Source organism: Sprattus sprattus (assembly GCF_963457725.1).
Source record: "Sprattus sprattus genome assembly, chromosome: 3".
Lineage (NCBI taxonomy): Eukaryota > Metazoa > Chordata > Actinopteri > Clupeiformes > Clupeidae > Sprattus > Sprattus sprattus.
In genome coordinates, this window is record NC_137922.1 from 52304433 (window position 1) to 52321997 (window position 17565).

At 43.6% G+C, this 17565-nt stretch overlaps 1 protein-coding gene across 1 annotated transcript in view; it reads left to right on the top strand.

Moving 5' to 3' along the window:
* Positions 1-17565, top strand: part of grip1 (glutamate receptor interacting protein 1) — a 199734-nt gene that overhangs the window by 116265 nt on the left and 65904 nt on the right. Inside the window, exons 4-7 of the mRNA XM_080835056.1 lie at positions 9993-10138; positions 11539-11622; positions 13790-13865; positions 16155-16300. Of these exons, the coding sequence (XP_080691182.1) occupies positions 9993-10138; positions 11539-11622; positions 13790-13865; positions 16155-16300 (452 nt within the window). The remainder of the gene's footprint in view (positions 1-9992; positions 10139-11538; positions 11623-13789; positions 13866-16154; positions 16301-17565) is intronic.

A 17565-nucleotide genomic window follows, 5' to 3' on the forward strand; every position in this document is an offset into this window, starting at 1 on the left:
ACACACACTCACACACACTCACACACAAACTCACTCACACACACACACACACACACACAAACTCACTCACACACACACACACACACAAACTCACTCTCACACACACACACACACACACACACACACACACACACACACACACACACACACACACACACACACACACACACACACATACACATATACACACACTCACGTAAGCAAGCAGGCAAGCACGTACGCAGATACACAGCTGTCATTCACAGGGAATCAATCTCCCTTCCGGCAACTCAAAGCCTTGCAATCTTTGTTTCACAATTTGCACACACTATCTGACACAAACACACACACTCTCTCACACACACTCATAAACACATACAGTGCTGTGAACAAGTATTTGACCCCTTCCCGATTTCTTCTATTTTTGCTCATTTCTTACAGTTAAATGTTTCAGATCATCCAACTAATTATAATATAAGACAAAGACAACGTGAGTAAAAGGACAATTTAGCTTTTAAATGATCATTTCATTTATAGAAGGTTAGGATTTATTCAAAACCTACATTATCATGTTAAAAAAGTAATTGCCCCCCTAAGCCTAATAACTGGTTGTGTCACCCTTGGCAGCTGGCAATGCGTCTTTTCCATCACTGTGGAGGAATTTGGCCCACTCTTCTTGGCAGAATTGTTTTAATTCCGCCACATTGGAGGGTTTTCAAGCATGAACTGCCCGTTTAAGGTCATGCCACAGCATCTCAATCGGGCTTAAGTCAGTGACTAGGCCCCTTCAGAACCTTTATTCTGTCTCTTTTGAACCGTTCGGAGGTGGACTTGCTTTTATGCTTCGGATCATTGTCCTGCTGCATAACCCTACTGCGCTTGAGCTTTAGGTCACAAACTGAACATTTTCATTCAGGAATTTCTGGTAGAGAACAGAATTCATGGTTCCATCAATTATGGCAAGTCGCCCAGGTCCTGAAACATCAAAGCAGCCCCCAGACCATCACACTAATCACCACTGTGTTTGACTGTTGGTATGATGTTCTTATTGTGGAGTGCTGTGTTAACTTTACGCCAGATGTACCAGGACCCATGCCTTCCAAACAGTTTCACATTGGACTCATTACTCTTCAGAATCTTATCCCAAAAGTCTTGGGGGTGATCAAGATGTTTTTTGGTAAACGTGAGACGAGTCCTTGTGTTCTTTTTGGTCAGCAGTGGTTTTTGCCTTGCAACTCTCCCATGGATGCCATTTCTGCCCAGTCTCTTTCGTATTGAGGACTCATAAACACTGACCTTAACTGAGGCAAGTGAGGCCTGCAGGTCTTTAGGTGTTAGTCTGGGCTCCTGGATGAGTCGTCGATGCGCTCTTAGAGGAATTTTGGTTGGCCAGCCACTCCTGGGAAGGTTCACTACTGTTTGGAATGTTCTCCATTTGTAGATAATGGCTCTCACTGTGGTAGTTGGAGTCCCAGAGACTTAGAAATGGCTGATAAATGTCAATGACTTTGTGTCTCATCTGTTCTGAAATATCGCGGCATCATGTACTGCTTTCTGCATCTTCACATTGCCAGACAGGCTCTATTTAAGTGATGTTTAGATTCAAAAGGGCTGGCAGTAATCATGCCTGGATGTGTCTAGTGAAATTGAACTAAATTATCAATTACATTTGGTTTATTGGTTGATTGGGGGTAATTCGTTTTTCACATAGAGCCAGGTGGGGTTGGACAGCTTTTCTCCTTCAATAAATGACATCTTCATTTAAAAACTATATTTTGTGCTTGCTTGGGTTATCTTTGTCTAATATTAAAATTAGTTTTTTTTTTTTTTTATACTTTATTTTTAAAGAAACAAAGATACAATGAGACATACATATATACATACAAACATGGAAACAAAAGGTTGGTCACCTATACATGTATACTGCTGGTATAATGAAGAAAATAAATGTCAGTTTACACAGTAACAGATCAGTGGTGATTCTGTGAGGTCACAAACACAATCCATTTTACCCAATATTGCAGAAATTTATCAAGCCTTAGATTCAGGGAAAAAGTCATTCTCTCCATATTTTGAACATCATTAACAATATCAATCCAGTCAGTCTCTGTTGGAGGTTCGGCCTGTAGCCATTTACGTGTTACAGCCTTCTTGCTGGCTGCTAGTAATATCTTTAACAAGTATTTGTCTTGCACCACTAGGTCGACTGCGATATTGCCCAAATAGATTGTAGAAAAGGAACAGTCAAACCCATCTCCAAAAACAGTCTGTATTATTTGTATTACCCCCTGCCAGTATGGCTGAATGGCTGGGCAGCTCCAAAATATATGAAAATGATCTGCCAGCTGTTCTCCACATTTCCTCCAACACAGACCCATTCCTGCCTCCCCTGTTTGTGCACATTTTAATTTGGGGGTTATGAAGTATCTAAGCAGATTGCGCCAACAGAATTCCCTCCAGAGGCCTGAGCTGGTGGAAATGGACTGCACAGAGCACATATTTAACCAGTCCTCCTCTGAAATGACAAGGCCAGATTCTTTCTCCCATTTTAATCTAACCTTATCTGTTGAGTGTTTTCTACTGGATTGAATACTTGAGTATAATCTTGAAACAAGTTTCCTGTTGTCCGTAAATTTATACATGTTAATAAATATGTCAACTAAACTGGCATCACCTGTCTCCTTGGATTTAATCTCCTTATTAAAGTAGGTCCTGGTTTGTAAATACCTAAAGAAATCGAGTTTTTCTAAACCATACTTCTCTGAAATTTTCTGAAAACTCTCCAGTTCTCCCTTTGATAAGATTGAACAGTAAGAAGTGATGCCAATCCTATGCCAATATTTAAACCTCCCATCGATCCTCGCCGGCATAAAGTCCGGGTCAAAAGCGACCCATCTCAACAGTCTAGACCGTCTTTCAAGTTGTGGTGATTTACATTCCTTAAACCAGATTCTAAGAGGAACTGTAGTCCATTGATTTAAACTTTTAACATGCTGCCCAAACAAAATTTTGCTTCCTAATATGGATTGCAGCGGTATATCTAGCTGTGAAGTTTCCAAGTCTTTCCATTTTGCTATATACATTGGGTTACAGCAACATGCTAGTGGTCTTAATTGTGCCGCCTTGTAGTAGTCTGTCAAACATGGTAATGATCTACCCCCTTTTTCTTTAGGAAGTTGCAATGTTTTAAATTGAATTCTTGGTCTTCTACCCCCCCATATGAATCTTGATATCCACTTATCCCATTCATTAAATTGTTGCAGTGGTACTATAACTGGTAGGGATTGAAAAAAATACAAAAGTCGGGGGAGTACATTCATTTTTATTGTTTCTATTCTATTATGCATATCTAAAGGCAGTTGGGACCACCTGTCCATATCTGCCTTGATGTTTTTACTTATGGGGCCATAATTGCTATCATATATTTTGGAAATGTCTTTTGGTATTTTAATTCCCAGATACTTAATGTCTGATGAGGTCCATTTGAAATTAAATCTATTTAGCATGTCTTTTTGAGGGGAGTAGTTATAACTTAGAGTTTGTGTTTTTTGCACGTTTAATTTATATCCAGAGTAAGTTCCAAAATCTTTTAGCAGGGACATGAGTCTAGGAATGCTGACCTCTGGTGTTGTAATAAATAGCAAAACATCATCTGCATATAGACAAATCTTCTGCTCTAAGCCTCTAACCATGACTCCTTTTATCACTTCGTCATCCCTAATTAACTGTGCCAGGGGCTCTATAAATAAAGCAAAGAGGGCGGGACTTAGGGGGCAGCCTTGGCGACAGCCTCTCTCCAAGTTGACAACCTGAGAGAGGTGTCCATTAATCTTTATTCTGGCGTTTGGTGAGGTGTATAGAGTTCTTATGCAGTTAATAAAATCATCCTTGAAGCCAAATCTTCTCAACGCCAAGTACAGATATTTCCAGCGAACCGAATCGAACGCCTTTTCCGCATCTAAACTAATCACTGTGGTTCCAATATTCCCCTTATTCACATGATCGATAACGTGTAGCACCCGCCTAATGTTATCTTGTGTCTGTCTTTCACGCACAAAGCCAGTTTGGTCTGGGTCCACTAGTTCTGCTATTATATGCTCTAACCTTTTCACTAAAATTGACGTATACAATTTGTAGTCTATATTGAGTACAGAAATTGGCCTATATGCGCTACATTCTTTTCTGTCCTTCCCCTCTTTAGGAATAACCGAAATGATTGCCTCTCTCCATGAACTTGGTGGATCACATTTTTTAAGTGTATAGTTGAAGCAATCAAAAAGCAAAGGCACTATTTCCTTCTTGAAGGCCTTGTACCACGAGGCGGGGAGCCCATCAGTTCCCGGCACTTTCTGAGCTTTTAATCTAGAAATTGCTTTCCCTATTTCTTCCATTGTAATCTCTGCCATCAGGGCTTTATTCTGTTCTTCACCTATAGAGGGTAGATCTAATGACTCCAGAAATGAATGAATTTGCTGAGGGCTGGTTGTATTTGGTTCCTTATATAAGTCTCTATAGTAATTTTCAAAAATATGTTCAATATCCTCTAATTTATGGCATAATTTTTTTGTTACAGGGTCCCTAATTTCATATATAGAGCTGTCTGCTTGTTGTTTCCTTAACCTCCATCCCAGAAGCTTCAGGGCCCTTGGTCCATTTTCATAATATCTCTGCTTTGCAAATTTGGCTTTTTTCTCTATTTCTTCCTCACATAGTTCGTTTATTTCTTTTCTGACATTTCTTATTTGGTTTAGAATACAAGGTTCATTACTTTCGATGTGTTCCCTCTCTAAAACTTTAATATTCTCTTCTAAATCAGACAGCTTTTTATATCTTTCCTTCTTCCTGTGTGAGGTCAATGCTATACATTTTCCTCTGATCACTGCTTTTGCAGCGTCCCACAGAACACTTGGCGATACTTCCCCATTATTGTTATTGTCCATATAATCTTTAAATTCCTTCTGTATTTGTTCCTTGCAAGTCATGTCATTCAAGATGCTTGTATTAAGTCGCCAAAGCATGTTTTTCTTTTTATTGTCCAGGTGCACAGTTAAATAAACAGCTGAGTGGTCAGATATGTCTCTGACTCCTATCCTACAATCTTTAAGTCTGTGTCTGTCTGAGTTGTAAGTAAAAAAAGTAGTCAATTCTTGAGTATACACCTTTACTTGCTGAATAGAATGTGAATTGTTTTTCTTTTGGGTGGAAATCCCTCCATACATCGATCAGCCCTAGCTCAATCAGCATTTTTTTTGTCATCCTGGCACTAGGAGTTAGTCTCTTAAATGTATTAGAGGAGTCATGTTTAGGTTGTAGCTGAATGTTCCAATCTCCCCCACATATTAAAACACCAGAGGCCTCAGAAGCTATCAAATCAAAAATGTCCCTGATAAAAGAATGGTCCTGCCCTGGTGGATTATACACATTGACTAATGTTACCTCTTTCTGGTCAAGATATCCTTTAACAAAGACATATCGACCCTCCTTGTCACAGAATTTAGAGACCAGTTGGAAATTCACTCTGTTAGAAATTAGTATCGCTACTCCTCTCCTTTTCCCTTTCTTATAAGACGAGTGAAAAGTATTTTTAAAACCCAGTTTTTTTAACTTTTCATGTTCCATGTCGTTAAGATGGGTCTCCTGCCAAAACATTACATGCAGCCTTTCCTTTTTCATCTTTGCAATTACCTTACCCCTCTTAATTGGATTGTGTAAACCGTTTACATTTAGGGTAATCACCCTATATTCCTGACATTGCATTTAAACCCACAGTTAAGAAAATAGTTATGAACCTTTGGTGACCAACCATGAACTTTTCGTGAGCCATAACATGAACTCAACAAGTGAATACAAGACAAAACAAACAAACATAAACTCAGGTTGACCTTCACTTTGAAGTAGAGAACCACTTCTTTTTTTGGGGGGAGTAGTCTAGTTAGTCCCCAGGGCCCCCCTACAGTGCCTATAGTACCCCTAACTAATGGGTGTATTTTGTGCACTTTGTGTCTTGAACCAGAACCCTTACCCAGAATCGGTCTACTATATTCACTAAATAGGCTATAAGGGCAAGTCAATGTAATTCAAAGGAAAAAAATAAAATGATATTACGTTCAGTATGTGAGAAAAAAAATATATATATATGATAATAATAATAATTCCTCTTAGTAGGGTGGACGAACTTGAAATCGAAGCAACAGATTTTTACGCTAACATAACCAGGACATACAGTTTCAATCCTTAAAGCATTACGTTAATAAGTGTCCTTGACTGGGCAGTAATCTCGCTTACCTGAATCCTTGCCGTTTAATATAAGTATTCGTGTGCCAGTCAGTTACCTCCTGAGCCCCCTGACTCTCTATCATGACCGGCGAAAACCTTGCAGCTTCTCCTTAATCCGCTCTTGACGGCTCTGTCGGCTGGGTGCAGCTCCAGCTCGCTGCCATGTCCTCCCCATCCTTTCAGGCAGCGCAACCCCACCAGCCGACTTCTCAAACTCCACAGAGATTCCACTGGTCCTTAAATCCCGTGCCGCTTCTGCTGCGCTCCCATAGGTTATCGGCCCACCGTCGAAGAAAACTCGTAGCTTGGCTGGCGGTGGTGTTTGGAATCGTATTCCTTTTTCACGGAGAATTCTCCTTATTTGAGCGTACTCCTTCCTCTTTGCCAAAGTTTCAGCGGGATAGTCGTGGTCGAAGTAGATCCTCCTATCGTTGAGGTAGACCTCCTTCTTCTTCCATGCAGAGTGTAGCACCAGTTCTTTAGTTTTAAACTCCTGGAAGTATGCGATCACTGACCTGGGCTGCGCATCATTAGGTGGCCGGGGGCCGAGCGCTCTATGGCATCGCTGTATATCAAGTTCAGTTTCGGCGAGTGGCTCCAACTCTTTTTTAATAAAATGATCAATAAACTGTTGAATATTGCTTCCCTCAGCCCCCTCTGGGATGCCATAAATGCGAAGATTGTTCCGCCTCGAGCGTGCTTCCATGTCCGTAAGCTTCATCTGTAAACGTTCCTGAGTTTGTAGGGAGCTACTCAACGCCTCCTTGAAGTCAGCATTCCATTCTTCCAGGTCGGCTATGCGCGTCTCTGCTTCACTCACCCTGTCAGTTGTAGCTTTGAGGTCGGTTACCACTTCGCCCAGCTTCTGTTTAAGTTCCTCTCGTACCACTGTTAGCTCCTTTTTCAAATCTTCTCTTATTCTGGTTTGAAAGTTGCCCAATTCGGACTTCATCTCCCTGGCCATATTTCGTATGTCTTCCCGTATAGCGGAGATGTTGCCATCCATGTCCACCGTAACGGTATTTTGGCTGCGTCCGCCAGGGCCTTCTCGACGTTCGTCCATGCTGGCCCCTTCAGTCGCTGTTTTATCATTTTTGTCGACTTTCCCTTGCGGCTTGCCCTTGGTCTTCTTGTTTTTTTCCCCTTCATTCATTATTGAGCACAAATTTAAAGTCAAAAGTATTTAAATTGGGGAATAAACTCCGACCGACCGGGAGGTTTTGTTTATGCGACCGTTCGCTTCAGTGTCATCGCTGGAACTCGAAACTAAAATTAGTTTGATGATCTGAAACATTTAAGAGTGACATGCAAAAAATAGAAGAAATTGGGAAGGGGACAAACACTTTTTCACAGCACTGTACACACACACACACACACACACGCAGGTCTGATTCACACATTTAGCTTTTGGCATTGTTTGAACCTGGACTTGGGGTAGGAGACATTTATTTTCCCTTGCCCCCACTCCAGATCTCCTGAAATCCCCCCCTTCTCCCCTCTGGGCTCTACCCTCCTCCTCACATGCAGCCCACCCACCCCCTGCCCCAGGCACTTTACCAGGCTAGGATAGGATGAAGCCGATGGTGGCCCATTCAGAATGGAAAGAGAAAAAAAATGGCTTTGCAAAACTATGCACCAAAATAGCACAGGAGTGATGCACCCACTTCCGAAAGAAAAAGATAAATGTCTCAGAGTCTGCCCACAGGCTTTGGGTGGAGTCTTTCAGGGTGCAGCGATTGTGTGTAAACATCCTGGAGGGAAAGAGAAAGAGAAAGACAAAAGAGAGAGAGAGAGAGAGAGTGTCTGAGATGGAGAGAGATAGGGTGAGAGAGTTGGCATTCTTCTCTTTTATGGTGATGGTATCAAAGCCAGCACTCATTCACCTCACACACTCCCGGCTTTAGATTATATTTTGCACCTGGTTCCCTCTCTCTTTCTCTGTCAGTCTCTCTATCTCTCTCTCTCTCTCTCTCTTCATCTCTCTCTGTTGTGTTTGCCACCTCATTCTGTATTTGTCACTCTCTATTCTTGCTTATTTTCTCTCCCTCTTTCTCTCTTGTCTGTCACTGAGCTGACTCAACTTTTCTCCTCAACTCAGCTTTATATTACCCTCCACTCACCCTCTCTATCGCCACTCTGCCATTCCCCCTCTTTCTTTCATTCATTCATTCATGCATTCATTAATTGATTCATTCATTGTATTTATTTCTACATCAGAGCCAGCTTTTTCTCATCACCTCTCTGGAGTGTCTCTTCTCTTAAGCCTGAGACACTCCAAAACGATATCATAGAACTAATGGCGATGAAGGCTGACTGTTGTATCGCCTCACGTTGCTTTGTGTGTGGGCCAAAAATTTGCACTTTGCACACCCCAAAGACTAGCCTGACGATGTCATACTCATAATTCTAGTCAGAATATGAGTCTGATACTGCTCCATTGAGCTGTGATTATGGGGTGTGTTTCAACGAACCAGGGGAAAAAAATGCCTCTTCGCTCAATTGGATACCTAGAACCAATCAGAGCAACGTAGTATGACCATCTGATACATTCAACTTTTACCGGGTACCGTAGGAAGGACGGCAAAAACATCTTTTCGATCGACAAATGCCTTGATCGCGTTTCTCTGTTCCTCTTTCAAAATGAATGCACTGTCAATATCAGTTATACTTATTAGCAGCGAGGCTAGCTAGCTACTTTGTTTTTCAATGGATTTTTGGTCTAAGCGTTAGCAGTAACCTAATAATAATGGTCTTGAGCCTCAGTTAAGACCTACAATACTCAATACACAACTAACCGAGTCAATGTAGACATAAAAAAGTCGTGTAGATAGCTTAATTCACATAACATATTTTCCACTAACAGGCTCCCGAGACGCCGCCATCTTGGTACGATTTCAAATCTACCGTTAATTCAACTCAAGTGTTGGCTGATCATCTTTCTGTCATCGTATAAAGCCCACCCTGACAATTTTATTGGTTAGATCATTTTGTTGAAAACTGATAATTTCTCCCCAATGGAGCAGTGCCAGACCGAACTTCCAGACCTCATATGGTGTGGGCGGGGTTCGGTGCCAGACCGAACTTCCAGACCTCATATGGTGTGGGCGGGGTTCGGTCTGGTATCCAGGCTACCCAAAGACTACAGCCAACGGCTAACTAGCACATATGTTCTGCGCTCGCGTGGGGGGAAATAACTCTCCATACCAGCAGGTGGCGTAGTCTGTATTTGTCATTTTTGAAGGGTAAATCAGATGAGGACTGTGAATATACAAACTGTAAACCAAACAGCTTTTGCATACCATTTTCACACCACTCTCGCTCACCACAGAAGGTTTTGTAATATAGCTTCCTCTAATCGAAAACATGTGTGATAAGAAGTTGCAAATGGCACTGCTGTTGTCAGCCCTTGATCTTTTGGTTGTGGAGGCGAATTATAAGGAGTAACCGCGCTAAATGGGTGGAATCATGGATACTACAGTGACAGGCTCAAAGGGGTTTTCCTGTGTTGAGAGCTGGAGATAAATTGTTCCTTCGAAAATTTCACTCAGCTCTTAACTGTTCAGTTCCAGGAAGGAGTTCAAGGAGCCTATCTCAACTCAATCATAATACAGTTTCGTATTTTGCATTCTACTATCATGTCTGGTGTATTGCAAGTACACTTCTTCAAAGACAGTGTTTTATTATCAAATGTGCAACACAATGAAATTCTCTCTCTTTCCCCCCTTTCTCCCCTGTAGGAGTGACCAGTTGAACGTGGGAGACTACATCAAGTCGGTGAACGGCATCAACCTGACCAAGTTCCGGCACGACGAGATCATCAGCCTCCTGAAGAACGTGGGCGAGCGGGTGGTGCTGGAGGTGGAATATGAGCTGCCCCCTGTGTGTGAGTACTGGAACTGCACACACTCGCTGCCATCACCCAATGCCTGTGCCACTTCACAATCATCCAAATGACCAGTCTGTCTAGAGGTTAGAGTGGACGATCTTATAGCTTCTGAGTCCTGATCCTGGACCTGAAGTGAGGTTAGAGTGGACTATCCCATAGCTTTTCAGTCCTGATCCTGGTCCTGAAGTGAGTTTAGAGTGGACTATCCCATAGCATCTCAGTCCTGATCCTGGGCCTGAAGTGAGGTTAGAGTGACTATCCCATAGCTTTTCAGTCCTGATCCTGGGCCTGAAGTGAGGTTAGAGTTGACTATCCCATAGCTTTTCAGTCCTGATCCTGGGCCTGAAGTGAGGTTAGAGTTGACTATCCCATAGCTTTTCAGTCCTGATCCTGGGCCTGAAGTGAGGTTAGAGTTGACTATCCCATAGCTTTTCAGTCCTGATCCTGGTCCTGCACGGTCCACCTAATGTCTGTTCTTTCTAATGTTTCAAAGCCCCAGCCAGTGTGTGTCACTGCAGGAGTATTCTGCATACTTGTTATTATAAATCATTATGTATGAGGTTACACAATGCATCATGCCTTAATTGCTTGGATAATTCCTGAATTGCACGTCTGGTGTTGCATTGCATAGAAAGAATATACAAACAGAAACCATCCTGTTGTTGTAATGTGTATTGCAATGTGAGTATGTAGTAATTGCTTGTATGTCTTCCATTTCTGTTGTTCTGCAGTGCCTGTTGAAAAGGCTCTATGTGATAGTCTAAAGTCAAGTATCTGCATTCTCAACAAACGAAAGTTTCAAATGAACAGCAGCCACCAAATAAGGGACTGTAAAATATTTGATTAGCTGTCTGCTTTATTTTTTAATGAGGTACCCAGAGGGTGACTCTCAAATCAGTTCAGCAGAGACACTCTTGTGTTACTGAGTGGATCCTTTGTGTGTGTGTGTGTGTGTGTGTGTGTGTGTGTGTGTGTGTGTGTGTGTGTGTGTGTGTGTGTGTGTGTGTGTGTGTGTGTGTGTGTGTGTGTGTGTGTGTGTGTGTGTGTGTGTGTGCATGTGTTTGAGTGTGCATGCTCCCTTGTGTGTGTGTGTGTGTGTTTTATGAGTGTGCGTGTGTGTGTGTGTGTGTTTTATGAGTGTGCGTGTGTGTTTATTTATTTTCTGTGTGAGCATGTGGGTGTGTTTGAGTGTGTGTGTGTGGGTGTGTTTGAGTGTGCATGCTCGCGTGTATATGTGTGTGTGTGTGTGTGTGGGTGTGTTTATGAGAATGCATGCTCGTTTGTGTGTATGTATGAGTGAGTGTGTGTGTGTGTGTGTGTGTGTGTGTGTGAGAGAGAGAAAGAGAGAGAGAGAGTGGTATGTTGTTGCTGTAACATGCTGGCTTGTCTCTCCACAGCTGTCCAGGGCTCAGGGGTGATGTTCAAAAATGTGGAGGTGACTCTACACAAGGAAGGCAACACATTTGGATTCGTCATCAGAGGTGTGTGTGTGTGTGTGTGTGTTTGTGTGTGTGTGTGTATGTGTGTGCGAGTGTGCGCGGGCAAGGGCTGGGTTGGGTTGTGAGATTTCATTAGAAATAAAAACCCATGTTTTCAATTTACAGAAATTCTGCACGAGTGCATATGCAACAGACTAGAGCAAATGACTACATCTTGTCTGCTGCATGTATTTACTGCACACACACACACACACACACACACACACGAGCCCAAAGGCTCTGCCCGTGGCTGCAGAAGCCCAGCCACAAGACAACACACAACAGCTCCGGGGAACAGGATCTCATCACACAACACAACAACATAACCAGGAGCGCTGACTCTCCAGTGGAATAACACTGAGAATAATAATGTGCTGTCGTCAAGCACTTGAACAGAAGCCACGATTAATTTATTTCGGAGGTTGTTACGGTAAAACGGAACCATAGCTGATCGTGATATTGCTGTAAACACAATAAGTCGGATGTTAACTCATCGATAGGAATTTGAGGTGAATTTGCTGAATCTGGGAGTTTAGTCTGTTGTAGATACTGCCCTTTCACTCATCTCTACACACTTTACTATCAGGTATTTCCCATAGGGTAACACCTGAACCATCCATCATCAGAGTGACATAAGCTGGTTATAAACACATCATGGTAGATATCTTATGATGTCAATCAGTATCACAACAGTCAGTATTCAGTGTCAAATTGCAATCACGGCAGACTTCCAATCAAGCATAATGGCCAAATGACACTGTTATATTACTGGTCATTAGCTTATGTCGTGTTTATAACATCGTTATAACATACTTATAGCAGAGTGCTTAGGTAAAGTGGCACTTATGAAACATAGTCAGCAAAATGTAGCTCTACAGTCTAGATGTTTTTAAGAAGTCCTTTTAGGGGGGTAGATGTGTTCAGATGGATGATATGAACTCTTCCTGGCACCTGCTGTGTCCCCCCCTCTACTCTCTCCCTCTCTGCCTTCCTGAATAATGCATTTAATGGGCTTCCAGGGCCCCTTGGTTAAGAGTCGTCCGTGAATAGTTCCACAAAGAGGAGCGTTTTCCGGCCCCAACATCAGTGTAGGCATGAGCAAGAAAGTGGAATTTTTTTTAACTCTGCATCGCCGCCGTTTCATTTCCATCTCTTTGACTATATTTACGCGTGGCGCTCGGCCCCTCAGTGAAGAGCTGAAGAAGAAAGCGGAGTGTGTTCGGCTAAAAAGCAGCAAAGTCGTTTGAAGAGGGAAGAAAGTTAACTTCAAGGTCGCAAACGCCCCCCCCCCCCCCCCCCCCACCCCCGCCCCCTCATTTCAGTACTACAAAACGAAGGAAAAGAAGGAAAAAAGAGGATGTTCTGATGGTTTCTTCTTTCATCTTTGAAAGCTCACATGCGAGTCCAAAGTCTCAGACGCTCATGGAAAACTCGGAAAACGTCGCGCCGCGCAATGTCGTCACACGGAACGCTGTGCTCACTTCTCTCCGCCTCTGTTTGTAAAGAAATGCAGCATCCTGCCTGTATCTGATGTAGATGTCAATACACGCATGGATACATCTCGACGGATACATTTCCCTTCCCGCTGCGAAGACAGGCACATCACACTTTGAAATATCAGACTCTTCCGCTGACACATTACTCATGTGTTATGTCAGGCGACACACTCCTGTAGTGTCAGCCAATGCACACGCCATTCTTAATGTGACAGCTAGCACACGCTAGTGTTATTGTTATTGTTATTGTTATTGTTATTGTTTGTTAAGCTAGGTTGTGACCAGTAATACACTCTCCCACTGAGAGGTGTGTCACACACATGACAAAGATAACAGATAAACAGCACATATGCTAAGGAGCTGTCAGGAACCAGATAAGACTGAGGTGTTGGACACCCCTGAAGCTGCTGTGGAGCTTTAACCACATTTATGACGGCAGACATTACTAATGGATACACAGATATTATACACCAGTTAGATGACAGTCGTAAGAAATGCTACAGTCTGGTGGGAAGAGCATCAGTGGATTGCAGTATGTTGAAACAGGATTGTGTGTGTGTATGTGTGTGTATGTATATATGTATGTGTGTGGGTATGTATTATGTGCATAGGTATGTGTGTTCTTATGCAATGCATTAATCTACTATTGACTAACATCAGTGCTGTGTCTACAGGTGGTGCCCATGAGGACAGAAACAAATCCCGCCCTATCGTCATAACGACCATCAGACCAGGTGGTCCAGCAGACAGGTGAGATGGCTGAACCCACATCTAGACATGACCAATCAAACCCTGATACGTGCATACTTGAGAAGCACAACCCCAACATGACCCAGACATGAACAACGGAACACATAATCCACTCAAGAACAAGAGATACTTGAACTTGATTCTTGACTGTGTGTGTGTGTGTGTGTGTGTGTGTTCGTGTGTTCGTGTGTGTGTGTGCGCCAGTGTTTCTTTTGTATGTGCAGCAGAACTCGTGATTCAGACGGGAGCAAAAGAGTACCTTCTGACTGCAATCATAAAGCTTCTGTAGAATGTGACTAAATATTTTTTCCCACATCGCTACACTTCCAGACAGAGTCCATCATTTAGCCACTGCTGTCGCCACTGAACTTTCTTTAGAGACACACGCACACACACACACGCACACACATTTATACACACACACGCACACACATTTGCACACTCTCACTCACATACACACATTCACACACACACACACACACACACACACACATTTTTTTCAAAAATGTTGATAAATTGGGCTGCGCACAACCCCTCTGCCCTCACCACCCCTACCCCCGCCCTCCACCCCCTCCCTTTCAAAGCTGAATAAATTACCCGTGTAACTGAACTTTACTGCTGGGTGGAAGTACCGCTGGAGGTACCGCTGGATGGACGCTGGTGATTTCTCTGCGGCCGTATATATATTTCCCGTTTCTCAAGCTCCTTAATATTCCCGTCACACTCCTACTCCCTCTGCCCCTCTCCTCTTTCTATCCCACCTCCTCCTCATCCCCTCCATCCCACATCAATATTCATCCACCTCTATGCTAATCTTACTCCTGCCGCAAGAATATTCCAGTCCCGCCCCAATTTCCAACATGTCGGTGCTAGAGCCCAAATGCTCTGCCTTACACACACCCACACACACACACACATTCTCTCTTTGCTTTAGCAGACCTAGATCTGACAGTGTGTGTGTGTGTGTGTGTGTGTGTGTGTGTGTGTGTGTGTGTGTGTGTGTGTGGCCATATCCTGCAGCAGCCGGACCGTTTCAGTGCCGGCCTGTAGAGTTAACTGAGTGAGAAACGACCCAGGTGTCCGAGCGTACACACAGCCAGCCCTGGGGGAGTGATGGAGGGGGGGGGGGGGGGAGTGGAGGTTGCAGTGTCTTATTGTCCAGAACAAGGCATCAATTTGGGCCAGAGTTACAGAAGGGGGGGTGTTGTGTGGGGGCGCTGCTCACTGGACGGCAGGCAGGCGGCGGAGGTGATGAAGGTGTGTGTCCATAAGGGAGCGTTTCAGGGATGGCGGTTGGATTACGATAAAATCATACTAAGCTGGTAAGCACCCCTCTGGGAGTTCCAAACACCCCGGCAAAGATTTGGTTCTGAAAAAAGCGCCTGAGAGATGAGCCTGGAAAATATGGCTCCCCCTAAGCATTAGATCACGCGCCTGTCCACCCGAAGCGTTCCCAAAGGGGCACTTCTTTCTCTCTCTCTCTCTTTCTCTCCATCTCTCTCTCTTTCTTTCTTCTTTCTTCCATTCTGTCTCTCTCTTTCTTTCTTCTTTATTCCATTCTCTCTCTCTCTCTCTCTCTCTCTCTCTCTCTCTCTCTCTCTCTCTCTCTCTCTCTCTTCTTACTCCGGATGATTCCGGAGGTTTATCCATTGCACCCGTTACCCAACTCCAGATTTGGCTCCAGCAAGCATCTGACATGCTCCTCTGTTCCACTGTAATTCACTTCCATTTGAGCCGTAGTGTTAGCTAGCGCCCAGAAATACAGACGGACCGACGGATGGGCGGACAGACGCGGGGATTATAGAGTTCTTCTGAGCCTCTCCTTCTTTCCTTTATTGTGCTCTTGAACTCAGCAGACCTCAGCTTGTTTGTGCCTTTGTTGGTGTTGTGTTTATTGTTCATTGTTTTGGAGGCTGGCGTATGAAAACGTTTTGTCCTGGAGGCCTCGTGTGTTTTTGTCTCCATCCATCTGTCTGTCGCCTGGTCTCTGTTCTTCCTCTCTGTTTGCCCCGTCCCTTTTGTTGTACTCTTTTTTTTCGTTCTTTCTTACTGTCTTTTTACATTCTATTATTTCTTTTCTTCTCGCTCTTTTGTCTATAATTTCTTTATTTTCCTTAATGAACTTAACAACTCCCCCTCTTTCTCTCTCTCTCTTTTTTTCCCACCAAATTCTCTCTCTTCCTCTCTCCCACTCTCTCTCTCTCTCGATCTCTCGACCTCTCTCTCTCCCCTCTCTCCCTGTCTAATACCGCTCTATCCCTCTCTCTCTCCCCTCCTTCTCTCTCTCAGGGAAGGTACCGTTAAGCCTGGTGACCGGCTGCTGAGCATCGACGGGATCCGTCTCCACGGCACCTCTCACGCAGAGGCCATGAGCATCCTCAAGCAGTGCGGCCAGGAAGCCACGCTACTCATCGAGTATGACGTGTCAATCATGGGTGAGTGGGGCCCACTGGCCAATCAGATTCACCTTCTCCCTCTTTGATCTGGTGCGAGGACTCAATCAGCCAGTCAGTGTCCTTACATCCAGTTTCATCAGTAGTTAGGTTAGTTAGTAGTTAGTTTGTATCAGGGTAATGCAGTGTACTGCCATGCAAACTGATGTGTCCTTTGAGGCAAATACCAAATAGATACACAATAAGCGTTGTCAGGTCAGTGAGGTCAGATCCTGTGATGTGCCAATATGTGCTAGTCTGTGCCAGTCTGTGCCAGTCCTAATTAGATGCTACCTGGGAAGAACAGTAAATCAGGCATTTGTCCCTCATCATAACATCATGACCTAGAATCTGGCCATTTTGCTTTTGTGCGGTGAATCATAATGGTAATACAGGCCCTGATATTAGTCTCAAAGGAAAGTCAAACGTGTGCAATTTAGCATTGCAAGTGCAATAACTGCAGAAAAAAATCAAGGAGTTGACTTTTAGAGCACCAAAGAGGGAATAGCACTCTTTGGTCTTTTAAAAGCTTGGCCCCAGTGCCTTTAGAAGAGCTATAGAGCCTCAGAAAGGGAAAAGGATTGATTAGTCTGACACGAGTCGTCACCTGGCATTTCAGACCAGCTGGCTAAAATGTCTCAGTCAATACAGCTCTCCAGGTAGCCAGTGAGTTTAAAGACACCAAGAGAGCACAGAAAGAGGGGTGAGAGAGCGAGGGAACGCCCAAATGGTTGCTATGAAGAGAATGAGTTAAAACATTGTGCTTGCTCTAAGGGGCTTTCAGGCCCTGGGCTCCGTAAAGCACCTGAAGACAATGTTATGGTCTTGGCGCTATATCCATAAAATGTAATTGAATAAAATAAATACATTGAATTGAAAAAAGAACAAGAAATCCACAGAGACAGTGAATCCTGTTTATTATAAGTTGTTCTTTCTAATTAGATTGTTATTCCTGAAATGTCTTTTTAATTGCGTCTGTCTTGTGTGTGTGAGGGTGGTGTGAGGGTACTGCGGGGATCTCTTCAGTCTGAGCTGAGCTGCAGAGGCCTCCATCACTGGGGGCTACAGTAGGAGGCTTTAATGATTAAGCCATTAGGGAAAATAGCCATTAGGGAAAATGGACATTTTATTTTGCAGTCCTGGTTGAGGGTCGATGCTGCTCGTTTTCATATCAAATTTCTGAATGTCAAAGAGTGAGAGAGGGCTAATTGAGCCTTAGCATGCAAAATAAACACCAGCGGGCATCTGCTGATAGTCTGCGTGTGCGT